This window comes from Nannobrachium achirus, assembly GCF_963921795.1.
Source record: "Nannobrachium achirus genome assembly, chromosome: 5".
In the NCBI taxonomy this organism is placed as follows: domain Eukaryota; kingdom Metazoa; phylum Chordata; class Actinopteri; order Myctophiformes; family Myctophidae; genus Nannobrachium; species Nannobrachium achirus.
The window spans coordinates 63,877,523-63,898,241 of record NC_137814.1 but is presented as its reverse complement, the minus strand read 5'-3'; the positions used below and the strand labels follow the sequence as shown (position 1 = coordinate 63,898,241).

The 20,719-nt window shown below is 41.5% G+C and overlaps 1 protein-coding gene across 3 annotated transcripts in view; it reads left to right on the top strand.

Annotated features, from left to right (window-relative positions):
* The window catches only part of LOC308285754 (sialoadhesin-like), a 177,527-nt gene that overhangs the window by 2,268 nt on the left and 154,540 nt on the right, over window positions 1-20,719 (top strand). For 2 of the 3 annotated variants that reach the window (XM_080726609.1, XM_080726608.1), the window contains exons 3-4: window positions 4,202-4,459; window positions 7,552-7,747. In XM_080726609.1, coding sequence (XP_080582735.1) covers window positions 4,202-4,459; window positions 7,552-7,747 — 454 coding nt within the window. The remainder of the gene's footprint in view (window positions 1-4,201; window positions 4,460-7,551; window positions 7,748-20,719) is intronic. The other variant, XM_080726610.1, reaches the window with a different exon arrangement.

Sequence of the window (20,719 nt, the reverse complement as noted above, 5' to 3'; positions counted from 1 at the left end):
ACTAACAGAATCCATATATGGCCAAGACAGAAGGCTAAGACATCCCATATCTGTGTAGCTGGTTCTACAGACAGGGATCTCCATGTATGGGCATAAAAACGATTAGTGTGACATCACAGTGAAGCCAGAGTGGCAAACACATTCTGTTAGAGTGGTTCCTCTGACATCACAGTGACATCAGAGCATGATGTCAGAGCGACAAACCCATAGAACCACAGTGTCAGGCGTGACAGAGATACATACATACATACATACATACCGGTACATACATACATACATACATACATACATACATACTACAAGCTGTGACCGTTCACATATTAAACTTGCGACCTACGGTTGCAACTGTTATTACTAATATTACTACTACTACTACTACTACTACTACTACTATTAAGTAAGACGCCCTAAGGGTGAGAAGTGACCGTCAGGGCGGGTGGAAACAACATACTTTAAGAACAGCTCGTCCATATTGGCTGTCCAGACACACCAAGTTTTGAGATGGTACCATGCTGCGAACTGGAGTTATGGCTGCCAATAGGAAGACAGGGGGGGGCAGGGCTTCAACAATTACAGCTCGTCCCTATTGGCCGGAAAAAGTGCCAAGTCGTGTGAGTGTTTTAAAGTTGAAATCACTTTGCTAGGCAAAAGTATGGCAGAGTTACGTGTGAGAGCAAGTCGTTTATTGCAAAAATGCATTGATTTTAATTGGGGTCATTTTTGACCCCACTCACGGAAGAGTGTAGGTATTGGTTGGTCATGCATCCAAGGGTTAAAAAAAAACTAAAAAAAAAAACTTTAGGTCATTTTATCGTCAAATCAGGTTTTTGGTAACACCCGGGACAGTTTTTGAGATTTTTATCAGACCCTTTCTATACAAACCCATTGTAAATTCAAACTCCATTTTAACCATGATTATCTAAAGATGCTTCTTCTTCACATTTGGTGAATGTAGCCTTGGCCAGGAAGGGTTGATGTGATGTCTTCAGGCGTAACCGTTTCAACACTAGCAATACGGCTGCATCGGTCCAAATCACGCCTGAATCGGTGGATTTATCAGTCCTAAAGTTATTAATCAGATTCACTGGATTTTAACTTTAAATAATTAACCTGCTTTGGAACTCTGAACTCACTTACTCAGCGTTTACTGTTACAAATCATTAGTTAAAAAGTGAGTGCTGCTAAACACAGTGCACAGTGAAAAAAAATGAAAAAGAAAAGAAAAAGCTGCCTTTGGGAAAGCCGCAGATCTACAAGCCCACAGCGTGTTGCATTTAGATGGGTTGTAAACATGTAGATCTGCTACTTCCGGCGCAGCACTCTGGTGTGTGTAAAATGACGCTCGCAACTGTGCGACGCAGCGACTTGTAAACAAATCAACGTGGTAGTTCCATAACTCTATGGGTTATTCCAGTGGAGAAACGCACGTTTGGATTTTATAAGAATGCGACAGTAATGGATTGGATATTACACATAACACTTTTCCCAGTAGAACCATCAGAAGTCCCCGCACTTGCCGACAGCAAAGGTAATAATCACAGCATCAGTTTTTATTGCAAAGGGTAACCTCGCCTACCAGGCTTTCTGAGGGAAAGCCTGGTGATCGTTAACAACGGGCCGTTTTGATCCGGTCTAGGCGGAAACCACATGCTGAAGAAGCGGCGTCGCTTTGTTTTGCTTCCCTCCGTTTGTTTCCCCAATCCCTATTAAAATGCTCGAGTAGCCTAGTGTATAGTCTTGCCAGTCGCTACGAGTAGGAATAAAAGATGCATATCCCAAACACATTTTTCAAAAGCAAAACTATACGCCGCATCAAGGAGTTTATTAGGTAGGCCCTAAAAGTATGTCCTTGAGCGCAGGGGAATTATTTTGGGTTAAAACTGAATCCGGTTTGATAGTTCCAGCAAATTGTAATCCTTTGAGTACTAGTAAGACACCTGAGGGTGGAATGCGACCTCAGGGTGACATCGCGCCAATTCTTGACTATCTGGCCAACCACAGCGTTTCTCTGACGATTCTAGTTGTTATCATTCTGGGGGGAGTTTGTTCATGTTTTTGTGAGGGTATCAACCCTAGGAGACACGGGGAGAACATGCAAACTCCACACAGAAAGGCCCTATCGCCAACCCCACCTAGGGTGTGAGCGATAGGGCCTAAACATGGAGATGTGGAGAACACTATATATGAAGATAGTCCAGTCCATCATGTCATATGGGACTACCGTCATAGACAGTAGCCATTGTTAGGCCGGAGTCAATGGCTGTCTGTCTGACTGTCTGTACAGGAAGTGATGTCACATGACACTTTGTATGCCCATATATGAGTCATTCTGTACCACATCTCCATGTTTAGGCCAAACAGGTTTGCTCCATTTCTCCATGTATAGGTCCAAATGACCTCGCCCTAAAGGGCGAGGTCGCGCCAATTCTTGACCATCTGGCCAACCACAGCGTTTCTCTGACGATTCTAGTTGTTGTCATTCTGGGGGGAGTTTGTTCATGTTTTTTATGAGGGTATCAACCCTAGGAGACACGGGGAGAACATGCAAACTCCACACAGAAAGGCCCTATCGCTCACACCCTAGGTTGGGTTGGCGATAGGGCCTTTCTGTGTGGAGTTTGCCTAAACATGGAGATGTGGTACAGAAGGACTCATATATGGGCATAAAAAGTATGTCATGTGACATCACTTCCTGTACAGACAGTCAGACAGACAGCCATTGACTCCGACCTAACAATAGCTACTGTCTATGACGGTAGTTCCATGACATATTGGACTAGACTATCTCCATATATAGTGTTATCCACATCTCCATGTTAGGACTCATATATGGGCATAAAAAGTATGTCATGTGACATCACTTCCTGTACAGACAGTCAGCCATTGACTCCGGATTAACAATGGCTACTGTCTATGACGGTAGTCCCATATGACATATTGGACTAGACTATCTCCATATAGTGTTATCCACATCTCCATGTTTAGACAGCCAATGACTCCGGCCTAACAATGGCTACTTTCTATGACGTTAGTCCCATATGACATGATGGACTGGACTATCTCCATATATAGTGTTATCCACATTTCGTGTAGTCACCCTGTACAGGAAGTGATGTCACAACTCGCTGACATCACACTGACATCACAGAGGATACGGAAGGACGGTCACGAGGATACGGAAGGAAGGAAGGACACTCAAGTGACACGGTTCTTCAGAGTATATGCGACCTTCGGTCGCAACTACAACATGACGTAAAGTGGTTTCCTCTCCCGACCGGATCAAACCTCGAAAAGTGAAGTGATCCCAGACTAGCAAAGGGCTACAATAGAGTATTGGTTTTCAAAGTGAGGTCCGGGGAACCCCAGGGGTCCTTGAGGGAGTTCTAGGGGGTCCCCAGCTAAGTGATAGGAACCAAATGGACCCTTATGGGTACAGTATGTGTAACTCAGGGGAGTGTACAAATGGAACCAAATGGACCCCTACAATATTTGCACTGTACTGAAGCCTGAAGGACCAGGCCGTTTTAGTGTTCTTTTATCATATTTCTCCACCTGACTAACTGTAACTGCTAAAGTGAAGCTCTTAAAATGGTTGTGTGAGACAGATTTCCAAACCATGTCAGTAGGCTTTGTAGTTTACATTAAGTATTTTTTTTTGTATCTACATGTCTGTGTCTATTTAGAATGACATGATACTAAAATGATTTGTTATACATCTTTCTTTACAATTGTCTGTTATTCCTTGGTATTTTTTATCCATTATTTGAAGGTCAGCAATGCTACTTTATAGATCTAGCTTCTTAATTAAATGGAAAATTAATGTTTCATTAAACTTGTGTATCATCAGCTCGCACCTTATTGTATCATATCGAATCGCATCGCATCACATCGCATCAAATTCCACAAAATCGAATCGCAGCGAAATTGCACCGAATCGAATCGTATTGAATCGTTCTGTATGTAAGCTGTATCGTCTCTGAATCAAACCGTAGCCCATGTATCGGATACGTATCGAATCGCCTTGTAAGGGATGGATACACACCCCCTAAAAAAAAAAAAAAAAAAAAAAAAAAATATATATATATATATATATATATATATATATATATATATATATATATATATAAATAAATATAATGTATTTATTTATTTTTTGAAGTGAAATATCCCTTTAACTGTTTATTCTATTGTTTGTGTACAGAGTCTGGTGTTTACAGGTTGGTGGGAGGAGCCAGTCACTGTGCTGGCAGAGTGGAGATGAATCACCTGGGATATTGGAGACCATTGTATTTTAAGGGCTGGAGTGGGGAAGATTCATTCGAAATGTGTAGACTTCTGGGCTGTGGCCCTGCTGTTTCTGCAGAATGGGAAAATGATTTGATAGCTCAACCTATATGGTGGTGGACACATGAAATGGTGTCTGCTACATACAACTACAGTCTGGGGCTGATCTGTTCAGGTAAAAAAAAAAATACTTCAACAAAGACTAATCTACTACAGTACATTGTCTGTCTGTCTGTCTGTCTGTCTGTCTGTCTGTCTGTCTGTCTGTCTGTCTGTCTGTCTGTCTGTCTGTCTGTGTGTGTGTGTGTGTGTGTGTGTGTGTGTGTGTGTGTGTGTGTGTGTGTGTGTGTGTGTGTGTGTGCGCGCGCGCGCGTGTGTGTGCGCGTGTGCATGTGTGCGTGCATGTGTGCGTGTGTGTGCTTTGCTGTGTGGGCCTGGAGGTTGGTTATACACTAAGCTAATAGAGAATGGAGCCCAGGCATCATGTGCATATGCAGTTAACCTTTACCCTATAGCTGTTTAAAAGCTCCAAGGTAAAGGTAAAGCAAAACACTATAACTTCCACACTCCTCCTCCACAGGGGTGCCTGTGTGTAAACAATACACCAACTGTTACTAAATTACAATGTTATGAAAGTATATTGATTATATGGAATTGAATCAACAGAGAATAAGGTTCATATGCAAATCTAATGAAAAGATAGGAACTACTCTGGTCTATGTCTAAGTCGTAAATATATCTGTTAGGGTCACAGGTCACAGGTGGTGGAAGTCATTTTTCCACCCCTGCAACAAACAGGCACACGGTGCCCTGATGAAACCATCATTTCTGCTTAGAGGTCGTTAGGGTCACCTGTGAGCTGAAGAAACAGAACTCATTTAGTTAATTGCCAGTCACCATGGTCATAATGAGACAATGATCACACTGGACTCGTCACAGCCTCCGTTTGGGGCAACGGAACAGATCAGTGATTGATCTGTTTGTCAATGGCTTCAGTGTGTGTCCCCAGTTAAAATATGATTATAGTGGGGGTCGTGGCCTGAAAAGGTTGAGAACCACTGTCTTAGAAGGCCATCTGGGGATCTGGCACGATGTGACGCGTTGTGAGCTTGTACTTTTATGGTTTAAGTCAATTTTGATGCCAATACTTTTGTCCTTTTACACGCAGTAGCAGTGGTGGAAAAAATACTCAAATGTTTTACTTGCTCACAACATGCGAAACGTTATGAGCTTGTAGATATGCTATTTTCAAATAGCCAAGGTATAAAATAGGGCTAAAGTGAAATAATGTATGTTTTAATTATAATATAATCATATTATCTGCAAAGCAACTAGTAACTAAAGTGTTCACATAATTGTAGTGGATTAAAAGTACAATATTTGAATTTGAGATGTAGAGAAGTAGAAGTAAAAGTACTGAAAACTGGAAATACTCAAATAAAGTACAGATATCTCAAAATTGTACTTAAGTACAGTACTTAGTAAATCTACTTAGTTACTTTACACCACTGCCCAGTAGACACTGTAGGTTCTGACAGTGTCCTCTCAGGACCATAATGGGCCAAAACTCTTCACTGTATCCCATTCACATGATGGCCAAGTTCATCAAAGCTTATCAATTAAACTGCCCACAAAAAGTCTGGAAACGTAACCTATGTCCACTATATCTCACTATTGTGTTTTATATCATTGTTATCGTTTATTAGTCACCTTTACAACGAGGTACAGCTTGTAAGCATCAGACATTCATGGAGTGAGCACAGCTAAACGTGTAGCTAATGTCCCCCCTACCAAATTATTTTGGGGGCCTACCCACACGTTTATCTGTGCAGCTCATTCCACGAATGACTGATGCTTACACGCTGCACCTCTTTGTAAAGGTGACTAATCAACGATAGAAATGATAAAAGATAATACAAATTGCTATTATTAAAGGGGAGATATAATGGACCGATTTAAGTATCCAAACTTTATGTGGGCAGTTTATGTAGGCCTACATGGGAGAGAGGGACTACCCAGGAGCCCCTGTACTTCTAACCCCCCCACCCCCACACCCACCCCAACTCCCTAATAATAATAATAATAATAACGTGTAACATTGTGAGCTTGTAGATCTATTTGCATGATTTCTTGTATGTTTTTCCATTCCAAGTCTCGAACGCTTATTAAAAAATAAGTTTCGGAAATATTGCCCTATATAGTCCGGATGATTGAGACCATATTTTAGGTGAATCGTTCCCTTTTTCATACAAGCATGAAAATGGGTACATTGTACAGTTTGGACCCTGAACATTTTCGGATATGGAGCCATTGCAAGGTTGTGTACTGAGGTTAGGGTTAAGGTTATTTTTAGGGAGGTCGAACCAATGCCAATTTACCTTCAAATATACGCTCCATTCTCCATGAAAAATAGAAAGGAAACCCCCAGCAAAAAACCTGTGGAAAAAATATGCATTTGCAGGAAATTGTCAGGAAACGAGCAGTAAAGACCGAAGACTTGAAACGGCACATGTATTTATATGTACATATGTATGTCCCACACCGCTCACTTCACACTGCTTAGATTTTTTCTTCTAAATACCTGTTTACTGTGTTGTCTACTGTCTCTGTACAGAGTCTGATGTGAGGTTGGTGGGAGGAACCCTGCGCACGCGCGGGTGTGCAGAAACATTCCGCTTTTTTCCTGTGATTTCTTTCCCAGTTAACAACGGTTAAAAAGTGTGTCACACAGATCTGTGTCCACCACCAGCGCTGTTGTTGTTGGCAACAGCAGATTCAAAGCAAAAAATAACCCAACAGTTGCAAAGTACTGTTATTTTATTCATATTAAGCAGGGAATCAGTCATTACGCAAATAAATTACAATCTGTAATCAGCTGATTATACCCCCGCCTACGTGAAGCAGAGACTTTTTTTCCTCTCAACCTCTGCATCTGAGACCAGTGATTGGTCACTTTTAGACGCCCACATCTCCCAACGACGAAAGAGAACTAAGAAATTGCATCGCACAGGTTGCAGATCCGGTCTGCGACTGTAGCTATTCTACCGCATATTGGTTCGCATTTGCGGGAGCAGTTGCCATTTCCGGGAGCTTTACTGCCGTTCGAGGGTGTCCGGGAGCCGACGCTAATTTCCGGACACACACACACACACATACACACACACACACACACACACACACACACACACACACACACACACACACACACACACACACACACAGAGATCCTACTCTCTAGAGCTCATGTTATGTTTCCATCTTGTCCAGAACCGTTCTCCCAGTGTGGCAGACCTGAGCCTGGTGATAGGGGCAGGATCATTGGAGGCAGTGGGTCTAATCCTGGGGATCATCCATGGCAGGTGTCCCTGCAGCGCAGAACCACTGGCTCTTCTCAGCGGTTCAGACATATATGTGGAGGCGTCCTCATTAAATCCTGTTGGGTCCTCACTGCTGCTCACTGCATGTAAGCTGCACTTAATTATTTTATGGTATAATGCAACGAGAGAAAACATCCTGCTCTGGATTCTTTTATACTATATGAAGCCATAATGACTTTGAGTGTCATTCAGTATTTATCAACCAGAGGGCAATCTGTAGCGACCTTTTGGTGGTTGATCGAGAATACCTCTTTGCAAACAATGATAACAAATACATGAGGAATGTCCAAAAGTAAAAGGTTTATTCCATATCCATTAGTTCCACACTTGAACATATTAAATAAAGAGACTTTAATGTAACTCAGAATAGACCTAAAAAGCTATGAGCTTTTTATCAACTACGCCTGGGCCTCTCTTGGCCATGTTCTTATCCTACCTCTCCTCCATGTCTGTAGAGGGTGACAAAGCACGAGGGCGTTGGAGTACATAAAGGCCCCTATAGGCTTAAAGGACAACTTTGTTTTTTGTTTTTTTTACAACAAGGGTTCATATTTTAGATTGTAATTAGAGAAGAAAAGATGAGTGTTAAAATGTTTTCATTACAGCTTTCTATTGTTTTAGTGATGTTAGTATTTTTCAGTGGGTGGGGGCATGCGTGCAAGTGGCTAAATATGTCCTTTTAGACACGGCAATTTGTTTGCTACTATTTACACCAGCTCCCATAAGTCACATCTGCACATAAAAGATTGCGGTGCATCTTGGGAATGGGCTTATTGTGTCATATGAAATATGCATTTAGCCACTTGCTGCATGCAAATCAAAATCGTTCAAATCACTAAAACGATAGAAAGAAGTAAATGAAAACATTTTAACACTCATCCTTTCTTTCCTCTAATGACTATCTAAAATATGAACCCTGGTTGTAAAAAAAAAGTTGTCCTTTAAGACGCAATGCAATTAACTTCATGGTACCATCTTCTGTGAAGCCTATATGCATTGTGGACATACGGTATACTTGTCTCGGCCAGGCCTAAGGCATGACCAAAACTGTGTTTTTTACTCCTGTACATCTGTCACGAACGGCACAAATGGTTGCTTCGGTACCAGTGTTGATGTTGTCCGGAGACACGGAAATGTTTTTGGTGTTAGGTGGTGAGACTTCCTTTTTTTTCCAGGTGTTTCTCCTTGATTCCAAAGAGACAGGTGACAACGTGAAGCGATAGGAGTGACTATAGAAATAGCTCTAGGTTTGAACGCAACTTTAGATTTGCCAGCGGAACACAACTCGGACACAGCCAGTCAGATCATAACAACCTCCCCCAGTATGTCGCGGTTACACCCCGCCATTCCGAAACACCGCCATTCCGAACATTGACTTATATTGTTAGGAAAGGCGGTGCATCTAATTTTTATAACACACCGCCATTCCGAAATAATAGCACTGCCTTTCCGAAGGCTTGACTTCCATTATTCGGAATGGCAGGGTCTTATATAAACATTAAAAACACCTCCATTCCGAACAATGGAAGTCAATGTGCGGAATAGCATGTCCCAGTCAAGAGAGGGGTTAATTCAATTCAAATATATCTTAATATCTTAAGCAGATAGGTAATAAGAAGCCAAAATCAAAGTTAGTCAGCCTACATAAAAACATAACATAACTTCCTGTACTGATAAGGTGACATCATTGATAAGGTGACATTACCATCACCTTATCAAAGATCAACAGTGACAGTATGAATATCCAGGGTTTGATCTGAAGATTGATTGAAGATTTCTAGGATTAGGACCCACCGCAGTGGTGTCCGGTGAGAACTTAACCGAGATGTCAAAACTCTCATGCTTATGAGATATCTGGGTTTTAAGGCCAGATATGTTCATACTGTCACTGTGACATTACAGGTGATATCACAGTGACAGTCCATGGGTATCCCTGATGTCATTGACAGTATATCACTGGCCAGATGGCAAAGGCCTCCGCCTGGCCCATATCTGTGTGTGTGTGTGTGTGTGTGTGTGTGTGTGTGTGTGTGTGTGTGTGTGTGTGTGTGTGTGTGTGTGTGTGTGTGTGTGTTGTGTGTGTAATTATTGTTAAGCATCTTTCATTTTACGCTCTCAAGAGTTAAATTTGGCTACTGACCCCGTCACCCCGAATATAAATATTTTATTTGTTAATAAATACATTACTATCAGTCAATGCAATCAACCATCATTTTTCTTTGCTCCTAAATTAAGAAAAGGTCCTCCTTCTTAACCAAATTCATCATACATATGTTTATGTTTCATCACATGTTATTCATTATTATTTTTTGTATATGGTTTCTCAGCGCTTATCGTGTGTAAATCTTTGGATTCATGCAGCATTCTGGTTAAATAGGCTATTATTCACCACGTCGGTGTCGGGTTTAATATTAACCAAAGGCATTTCCGAACATAATGCTTTAATGACCCAGTTCTATATTAATAATAATACCATCTCTCATAGACCTCACCTGGAATAGGTGTTCAATGTTCATTCCCACACGCTTGCACTATCATCTTATTAATAACAGTGCCATCATTACGCACATAATTCGTATTAGTCCAAACCAGACTGGACAGCTGTGCGATCTCAACTCATGGACGCCTTCTATAAGGCTTCAATTATGAGCATATGAAGTGGACAATTATGGACACCCCATGTTTTATTATTGCACAGTGCGCATAGTGTGGCCGCGTGACGAATGAACACACACACACACACACACACACACACACACACACACACACACACACACACACACACACAAAAGCCACACAGATATGGGCCAGGCCGTTGCCATCTGGCCAGTGATTGCGACCGAAGGTCGCATATACTCTGAAAAAACGTGTCGCTTGAGTGACCTTCCTTCCTTCCTTCCTTCCTTCCTTCCTTCCTTCCGTAACCTTCCTTCTGTAACCTTCCTTCTGTATGGGAGTGATGTCAGTGTGATGTCAGCGAGTTGTGACATCACTTCCTGTACGGGGCGGCTACACGAAATGTGGATAACACTATATATGGAGATAGTCCAGTCCATCATGTCATATGGGACTACCGTCATAGACAGTAGCCAAAAGAGACATGACTAAGAAAGACAACAAAAAGAGAAGAATAAAAAAGAAAAAAAAGGAGGAGGAGGATAAAGATACCAAAAGGAGAGAGAAGAAAGGGTGGATGAGGTACAATGTGTCTCAGAAAAGAAAATGTAACAAGGAGGTGGCAACGGGGCAGCTAGATAAAGTTATTAGGCCTGGATCCGACTTTAAGTCGACGCACAGGATTCCAGAAGTGTAGCGCTTATTCGCTCTTGTATCAAACTGGTACTCGAAACGTTCTTAGAATTTAATATATATTTTCTAAAGTAAATATGGGGGCGGCTGTGAAAAAAAGAGAAGAATAAAAAATAAAAAAAGGAGGAGGAGGATAAAGATACCAAAAGGAGAGAGAAGAAAGGGTGGATGAGGTACACTGTGCGGTATCCTCCTTGTCAAGCTCGACGTTGGGCATTTGGACCTATAGATGGAGAAATGGAGCGAACCTGTGTGGCCTAAACATGGAGATGTGGTACAGAATGACTCATATATGGGCATAAAAAGTCATGTGACATCACTTCCTGTACAGACAGTCAGCCAGACAGACAGCCATTGACTCCGGCCTAACAATGGCTACTGTCTATGACGTTAGTCCCATATGACATGATGGACTGGACTATCTCCATATATAGTGTTCTCCACATCTTCATGTTTAGGCCCTATCGCTCATACCCTAGGTGGGGTTGGCGATAAGGTCTTTTTTTGTGTGGAGTTTGCATGTTCTCCCCCCTTGTCTCCTAGGGTTGATAACAACTAGAATCGTCAGAGAAACGCTGTGGTTGGCCAGATAGTCAAGAATTGGCGCGACCTCGGTCGCATGTCACCCTGAGGTCGCATTCCACCCTCAGGTGTCTTACTAGTATACTGTATATCAATGACATCAGGGATACCCATGTATGGACCGTCGCTGTGATATCACCTGTGATGTCACAGTGAAAGTATGAACATAATATCTGGCTTTACAACCCGGTGGGTTCTAATCCTAGAAACCTGTCGCAGTATACCATAAGAAATGTCAAACCCTGGAAGATCAAACTCTGGATATTCATACTGTCACTGTTGATCTTTGATAAGGTGATGGTAATGTCACCTTATCAATGATGTCACCTTATCAGTACAGGAAGTGATGTTACGTTTTTAGATCTGTAGGCTGACTAACATTGATTTTGGCTTCTTATTACCTATCTGCTTAAGATATTAAGATATATTTGAATTGAATTAACCTCTTTTGGCTTCTTGACTGGGACATGCTATTCCGCACATTGACTTCCATTGTTCGGAATGGAAATGTTTTTAATGTTTATATAAGACCCCGCCATTCCGAAATTAAGATTTTTCGGAATGGCGGTGTTTCGGAATGACAGTGTTTCGGAATGGCGGTGTTTCATGTTTAGGAATGGCGGTCTGCCCCCGTATGTCGCACGCATACAGTGAAGACAGCGTTGATTGTCCCCATGGATGCGAGCGTGGACAAAAGCACGGTTTTGTGCAAATTATGCAATGAAGCATTCACATATCACCAGCACGTCAAGCCTCAAGTATTACCTCAATGCGAAACATTACCATAATGTAATTTAACTCTGGTCCATAGCGTTAGAAGGAGTTCTCCTTAACGTTATGTTACTTAAGAGCGAAAAGATGAGATTTAGTAACAGCGACACGCTCCCGTTGGCATCTCTGAAAAAGATTTTTAGGTCGTTGTGTCACTGTTTACTTAAAAGTGGTAAAATTGGATTTTGCTGCTGTAATGCTGAGCAGATTTACACAATGTTACTGTTAATGTGGTAATGTGGTTGTCAGGGAGCCAAATCTGATATTGACTTGACCTAAGATAACTCTTCTGGGTAAAAGCTGACAACCTATCCAGTATTAATGTTTAAACCCTTGCCGGTAGCAAAGCTAATATTAGTTGATGCTGGCAAGAGTAATGATGAATATTATTATTTCCAGAGAATGCCCTGGTTTACGGCTTATGATCACAGACATGAGACACCTATAAACTGTTGGTCCGTCACCTACAATGAATCTGCAACCTTGGCAGAGGATACCAGATATTTCTTTTGACTGACACATGATGATGAAGAATCAAAAGAGATCATACTGATGCCATGCAACTTTGTTGAACAGTTCCATAGATAGGCAATCACATCTTCCAATTGGAGAATGTTTATGATCTTGTGTCTCTGAAAATGATCACTGAAATTGTTGGGAACCAACTGGTCACACAGAATAAAGCCTCTCCAAGGGAAAACAAAAAACTTCCTCAGGGCTCTATAGTCCAAGCTTGAACATTTTAGAACCAAGTGTTTGAAGCCAGATAGGGATATTTAGCTTAATTGAAATGGATGAAAACAAAGCCAATCTGACAGATTTCCTAAAATCAGCTAAAGAAGGTAGTTCTCAATTATGGTCAGAAAATTGCTATTAGTGGAGGGTTTGAGGATCCTGAAAAGGTGTCATCAGTAGCTGAGATTGATGTTCCTCAACTGCAGGCTTCATATTAAGTATAAAGAAGTTACTCGCATACTGTACTTCTACATTCAGCTGATGCAACAACCAAGGCTATCAGAAGCGCATCATTCTCTGCAAAGACACAGATGTGCTGGTGTTAATTCTTACGTTTGCATACCAACTGAGACAAGAAATGTGTATACATGAAAATGTTCAAGATATCAAAATGTCAAGTGAGATACTAAATGGTCTGTTAGCTATAAATGCTCTCACTGCCATTTCACTATAGGAAAAAAGAGTCTGGAAATAGTTTTCAAATTATTTGACCATACCAGATTGCTTCTTGTTTACTGATTACACATTATGTCCATTATTGCGACCGTAGGTTGCAGTTTAGTTGCGGCCGTAGGTCGCAGTTTAGTTGCGACCGTCAGGGAGCAGTTTACTATGAAAACCTCCACCGGCCGTCCGTCCGTCGGTCGGTCGGTCACACGTCACACGTCACACCTTTGCCCTGCTCATATCTCCGCATCAGTATATAGGGCTTGTTTGTTTATTGTATGACATCACGCCACATCATCAGCTGTGGACTCTGTGATGTCATCGTATCGCATCAGTATATAGGGCTTGTTTGTTTATTGTATGACATCACGCCACATCATCAGCTGTGGACTCTGTGATGTCATCGTATCTCCATATATGGCCATCTCCGTATATGGAGATATAAGTCGTCCATGCCCAAGTATGGGCTGGTGAGGTCAGACTTTGTGTGATGCGTAGGTTATCTCCATATATGGAGATTCAACATTCCAGGCAATGCTCTCTTCCCTGGTGAGAATTGCCCCTTTATATAGGGCTTGTTTGTGTATTGTATGACATCACGCCACATCATCAGCTGTGGACTCTGTGATGTCATCGTATCTCCATATATGGCCATCTCCGTATATGGAGATATAAGTCGTCCATGCCCAAGTATGGGCTGGTGAGGTCAGACTTTGTGTGATGCGTAGGTTATCTCCATATATGGAGATTCAACATTCCAGGTGTAACTATGGCTACCCGTATGACATGAGAGGTGGAGGTTGTGATATTTGTGGAGATAAGCGACCAACGGTCGCTTATCTCCCGATTAGGGAGTCTTACTGGTATCAAAACCTCCACTGGCCGTCCGTCCGTCGGTCGGTCGGTCGGTCGGTCGGTCGGTCGGTCGGTCACACGTCACACGTCACACCTTTGCCCTGCTCATATCTCCGCATCAGTATGACATCACACCACATGTGTACACAAACCTTTGTGTACGTTGCTGTGGCAACAGTCTGTTGTTGCTGGTATATGTATACGTGTAACGCCTGATACTGTGGTGATGTGTCACTGTGACATCACAGGTGACATCGCAGTGATGTCAGATACTCAGAGCAGGGATCTTCATATATGGGCATAAAAGGGATTCTGTTAGGGATCTCCATATATGGGCATAAAGGGATTAGTGATGTCAGTTACTCAGAGCAGGGATCTCCTTATGGGCATAAAAGGGATTCAGTCAGATACTCAGAGCAGGGATCTCCATATATGGGCATAAAAGGGATTATGTTAGGGATCTCCATATATGGGCATAAAAGGGATTAGTGATGTCAGATACTCAGAGCAGGGATCTCCATATATGGGCATAAAAGGGATTCAGTCAGATACTCAGAGCAGGGATCTCCATATATGGGCATAAAAGGGATTCTGTTAGGGATCTCCATCCATATATGGGCATAAAAGGGATTGTATCCCAGGACTGTGTGATGTCATCATATCTCCATATATGGAGACATAAGTTGCTCATGCCCAAATATGGGCTGGTGAGGTCAGACTTAGTGTGATGCGTAGGTTATCTCCATATATGGAGATTCAACTTCAATGAGTATATAAGACCGGCATTATCTACCGACAGCTGCTATAAGCCAACCCTGGCGATAAGGTCTGAGTCGAAGAAATGCTTCTTTCCTGGCAAGAATTGCCCCTTTATACTGTAGGGCTCGTTTGTGTATTGTATGACATCACGCCACATCATCGGCTGAGGACTGTGTGATGTCATCATATCTCCATATATGGAGACATAAGTTGCTCATGCCCAAATATGGGCTGGTGAGGTCAGACTTAGTGTGATGCGTAGGTTGTCTCCATATATGGAGATTCAACTTCAATGAGTAACCATGGCAAACTGTCAACTGCCCGTATGTCTTGATAATTGGTAAAACAAACTTTTGGCCTATTTGTGGAGATAAGCGTCCAACGGTCGCTTATCTCCCGATTAGGGAGTCTTACTGGTTAGATAATACCCAGGACGGTACAGTTTGCCATCAGCATTGAGTGTTGTCATGTTATATTCAATTGTATTGTCATATTGTCTATTTAGCAAGACACATTTTCAATGTTGTAAATGTTCTTATTCTTACTCTTGATGTTATTTTATCTTGTTCTTTGACCTGCTATGTTATCCATTTTCGTGTGATGTTTGTTTTGAATTGTGTAATTTCTTGTATACTCAAAATGGACAAAATTACCATTAACACTTTCCCAGCCTGGCCAGAATGGCTTGTTGTGGACTAGCCGGAAATTTCTATCCTTGTAATATGTGACTAGGTCTGGTACTTTGTTCCTTATGTCTGCATTGGTTTTTTTGAAATTGGAGCATATTTGAAGAAGTTATGGGCATTTTAAACTTGTTACACCATAAAACCCAAAGTGCTTAAAAAGCCATTTGAATGCAAGGAACATTTTGACACCTCTAGGTAGCCAGAAGTGGGTGTGACAATGGGAGGGACAATAGGTACTTACCTACACCCCTAAATCACTCCCCCCAAGTCAAACCACACCCACAGTGGTACAGCTGTCAACTTCAAATTTACTTTTATTCCACTACAATTATTTAAAACTACTATTTAGTAGTAGACCTGTGGTAATATATTGTGCTATAGTGCTTGCAGCCATGTCAGAAATAGTGGCCAGTGGTCCTTTCTACCTCCTCCCCTCCTTATATGCTCATCCTGTCATTTTCTTCTTTTTGTAGTTTTAATTTTTCACTAAAATAGTGTATTACAAAAGAAAAGATTTTTACAGTGTACTCTTTAACGTCGGCTACGAAGCTTGCGGAGCATCTGCTGTACACAGCTAAAGCAGACAGCTAAAGCAGAAGCACGGTCTTTTACAGTTTGGATCAATGGATTTACACGTTTTCTTTCTTGGGAGCATTAGCAACACAGAGCACATTTGCAGCCCGTTTTGTAGTAAGAATGTGGGAAGCGGGGGCGGGCTTGCAAAACACACTTTTTAGGGCGCTCTAGCTCGGACACAGAACGGAGAAACTTGTCCGTTCATGGGCTGCAGTGAGCTTGAGTAACAACTGAACTATAAAGCTGACGCCTCATTATCAAAACTAGCGCAAATGTAACGCTCTCTGTGTTAACGGCGACTGCTTCTCATAATAAACAGCCAGCTCTAGCGCGAAGCTAACGCTATAGCGTATCTCGCAGCTCGGCCACTCGTCTGTAGTAAAACATAAAGCCCCGCTGTTCTCGAATGCTTCTTGCCTTTTGTTATGGAGCCAGAACAGTCTCATTATTCACAAATGCGTATGCATAGATTTGTAATTTGTGTGCCCACATTTGTAACTCACATGCCCAGATTTGAAACCCACAAGGTCAGATTCGTGTGTGTTTTGTATCTGTGTTTTGTGTTTGTGTTTTGTATTTGTGATTTGTATCTGTGATTTGTATCTGTGTTTTGTGTTTGTGTTTTGTATTTGTGATTTGTATCTGTGATTTGTATCTGCAATTTGTATCTGTGATTTGTATTAGTATTTGTTATTTGCATCTCTGATTTTTATCTGTGATTCAAATCCACAAAATACAAACACAAAACACAGATACAAATCACAAATACAAATCACGGATACAAATCTTTTTGAGACTCTTCTGACAGTGGACGTAGACAAACGTCATCATTGGCTGAGGAACCCAATTCCTCAGCCAATCACACCTTTTGCCTCCTCCCATTGGCATGGTTGCCATGTTTGCTAAAAGTAAGTTATCTGGACTTTCTTATCTATAAGTTCAGCTATACATGAATATATCCATACCATATCTTGTCTTACACAATCAGTCAATGGTGAATGGACTAATTGCGACCGTCAGGTCGCAGTTACTATCAAAACCTCGACCAGGTGTCCGTCTGTCAGTCTGTCAGTCAGTCCATCAGTCTGTCACACGTCACACGTCACACTTTTGCCCTGCTCATATCTCCGCAAACGTTGCACCAATCCATGCCAAATTTTGCACACACTCCTTGCCTGCCAAACCACAACCTCAATTATCACATGGCCCTCTTTTAGCGCCACCATGAGGCCGATTCCTGCAAAACACATTTTTTGGACACTGCGCCTACAATTTTTGCCCTAAAATCACGCAAGTCTGTACACAGTATGTCTACACTCATGTCATCAACATGGATCTGTCCCATATAGCGCCACCATCAGGCCGATTTTTTCAAACACATTTTTGGACACTGCTCCTACAAATTTTACCCTAAAATCACACAAATCGGTACACACTTGCTCTACACTCATGTCATCAACATGGATCTGTCCCATTTAGTGCCACCTTCAGGACGATTTTTTAAAACACATTTTTGGACACTGCTCCTACACATTTTGCCCTAAAATCACACAAATCACTACACACTTGCTCTAAACTCATGTCATCAACATGGATCTGTCCCATTTAGCGCCACCTTCAGGCCGATTTTTTCAAACACATTTTTGGACACTACTCCTACAGATTTTGCCCTAAAATCACACAAATCGCTACACAGTATGTCTACACTCATATCATCAACATGGATCTGTCCCATTTAGCGCCACCATCTGGACGATTTTTTCAAACACATTTTTGGACACTACTCCTACAGATTTTGCCCTAAAATCACGCAAATCGCTACACAGTATGTCTACACTCATGTCATCAACATGGATCTGTCCCATATATCACCACCATCAGGCCGATTTTTTCAAACACATTTTTGGACACTGCTCCTACAAATTTTGCCCTAAAATCACACAAATCGGTACACACTTGCTCTACACTCATGTCATCAACATGGATCTGTCCCATTTAGCGCCACCTTCAGGACGATTTTTTAAAACACATTTTTGGACACTGCGCCTACACATTTTGCCCTAAAATCACACAAATCACTACACACTTGCTCTAAACTCATGTCATCAACATGGATCTGTCCCATTTAACGCCACCTTCAGGCCGATTTTTTCAAACACATTTTTGTACACTACTCCTACAGATTTTGCCCTAAAATCACGCAAATCGCTACACAGTATGTCTACACTCATATCATCAACATGGATCTGTCCCATATAGCGCCACCATCTGGCCGATATTTTCAAACACATTTTTGGACACTGCTCCTACAGATTTTGCCCTAAAATCATGCAAATCAGTACACAGTATGTCTACACTCATGTCATCAACATGGATCTGTCCCATATAGCGCCACCATCTGGCCGATTTTTTCAAACACATTTTTGGACACTTTTTGGGACTATGAGGTGGGGTAAAGTGGTGATAAAATTGGAACGATACAGAGAAGATTAGCATGGTGCCTTCATTATGCTAATCTTCTCTGTATCGTTCCAGTTTTAGCCCAAAGACAGTGCCCCGTTGCCAACAAAGGGCATTTTGAAACGGCTTGGAATTACAGACAGACAGAACATGGCATTTAAATATCAGAGTGGTTGTTTTAAGGCTAAAACCTGTATAAAACCGTATTATGGACCAATATTTATATAAGATAAATATTTTGAAAAACATGGTGGGGCCCCTTGAAAAACAAATCAAATATTAAAGCTGCAAGCAGCAATGACCGGGCCCTCGCAGCTCTACCCACGTCACAAGGCCAGCAGCCAATCAGAAACCAAACAGGAAGTCAGCCATTTCGACTAATTAGTGGCGTTTTGGCGCATTTTTGGCCGTTATCACGGGTCGCACTTTAACGATAGTTTAAAGTTTTTCTCAAAAAAAAATGTTTGAGAAAAAAAAATTGAGAAAAAAAAAATTTAAGAAAAAAAAATTTGAGAAAAAAAAATTGAGAAAAAAAACTTTTTGAGAAAAAAAAATTGAGAAAAAAATTTTTGAGAAAAAAAAATTGAGAAAAAAAAATTTTGAGAAAAAAAATTGAGAAAAAAAAATTTGAGAAAAAAAAATTTTTTAAAAATTTTGAGAAAAAAAATTTTTTTGAGAAAAAAAAAATTTTTGAGAAAAAAAAAATGTTTTGAGAAAAAAAAAATGTATGACACCAGCCGCGAGTCTGTACGACAAACGGTTCATGAGTTATAGAGGCACTTCCTGTTTGGTGAAGAACACTTCCTGTTTGGCGAAGGAAGCGTCAATTAAGGTTAAGGACTCTTAATCAAGTCATATGATACCAGCCACAACTCTGTACGATAAACGGTTGATGAGTAACAGCCAAAAAAGGAACAATCAAGTTTCGGCCAATCAGAAGAGGGGGCGGGGCTTAGTTAAACCAATTAAGGTGAAGGACACTTAGTCAAGTCATATGATACCAGCCACAACTCTGTACGATAAACGGTTGATGAGTAACAGCCAAAAAAAGGAACAATCAAGTATGGACCAATCAGAAGAGGGGGCACTTCCTGTTTGGTGAAGGAAGTTTGACACTTCGCCACGGGCACGCCGTTTTACGAAAACTCACGATTCGCACAACTTTTCATCGTTAAGGTGTCTTGAGTATGCCGACCGAACTTGAAGTTGATCTGATTAACCCCCTAGGAGGAGTTCGTTAAAGTGTGACGCGTGAAAACGGCCAAAAACACACCAAAACGCCACTAATTAGTCAAAATGGCTGACTTCCTGTTTGGTTTCGGACGTGGTGCCGAGAGACTTTTTTGTGAGTCCGGACACGATACAGATGTGTACCGATTTTCGTACGTGTAGGTGAAATCGTATGGTGGGGCTTGAGGCACAAAGTTTTGTAGGGAGCGCTGTTGCGCAATTAGCCACGCCCCCTTTTTTTTTTTTTTGAATTACGTAAATTTTCGCCACGTGTAATGTGCTTGCAAAGTTCCGCAACTTTTGGAGTACGTTTTGCCCCTCAAAAATGCGATTCTTTATCGGGAAGAATAATAATAATAATCTTTGCAATTACAATAGGGTCCTCACACACTGTGTGCTCGGGCCCTAATTAAAGCTGCAAGCAGCAATGACCGGGCCCTCGCAGCTCTACCCACGTCACAAGGCCAGCAGCCAATCAGAAACCAAACAGGAAGTCAGCCATTTCGACTAATTAGTGGCGTTTTGGCGCATTTTTGGCCGTTATCACGGGTCACACTTTAACGATAGTTTAAAGTTTTTCTCAAAAAAAAATTTGTGAGAAAAAAAAATTTTGAGAAAAAAAGAAATTTTTGAGAAAAAAAATTTTTG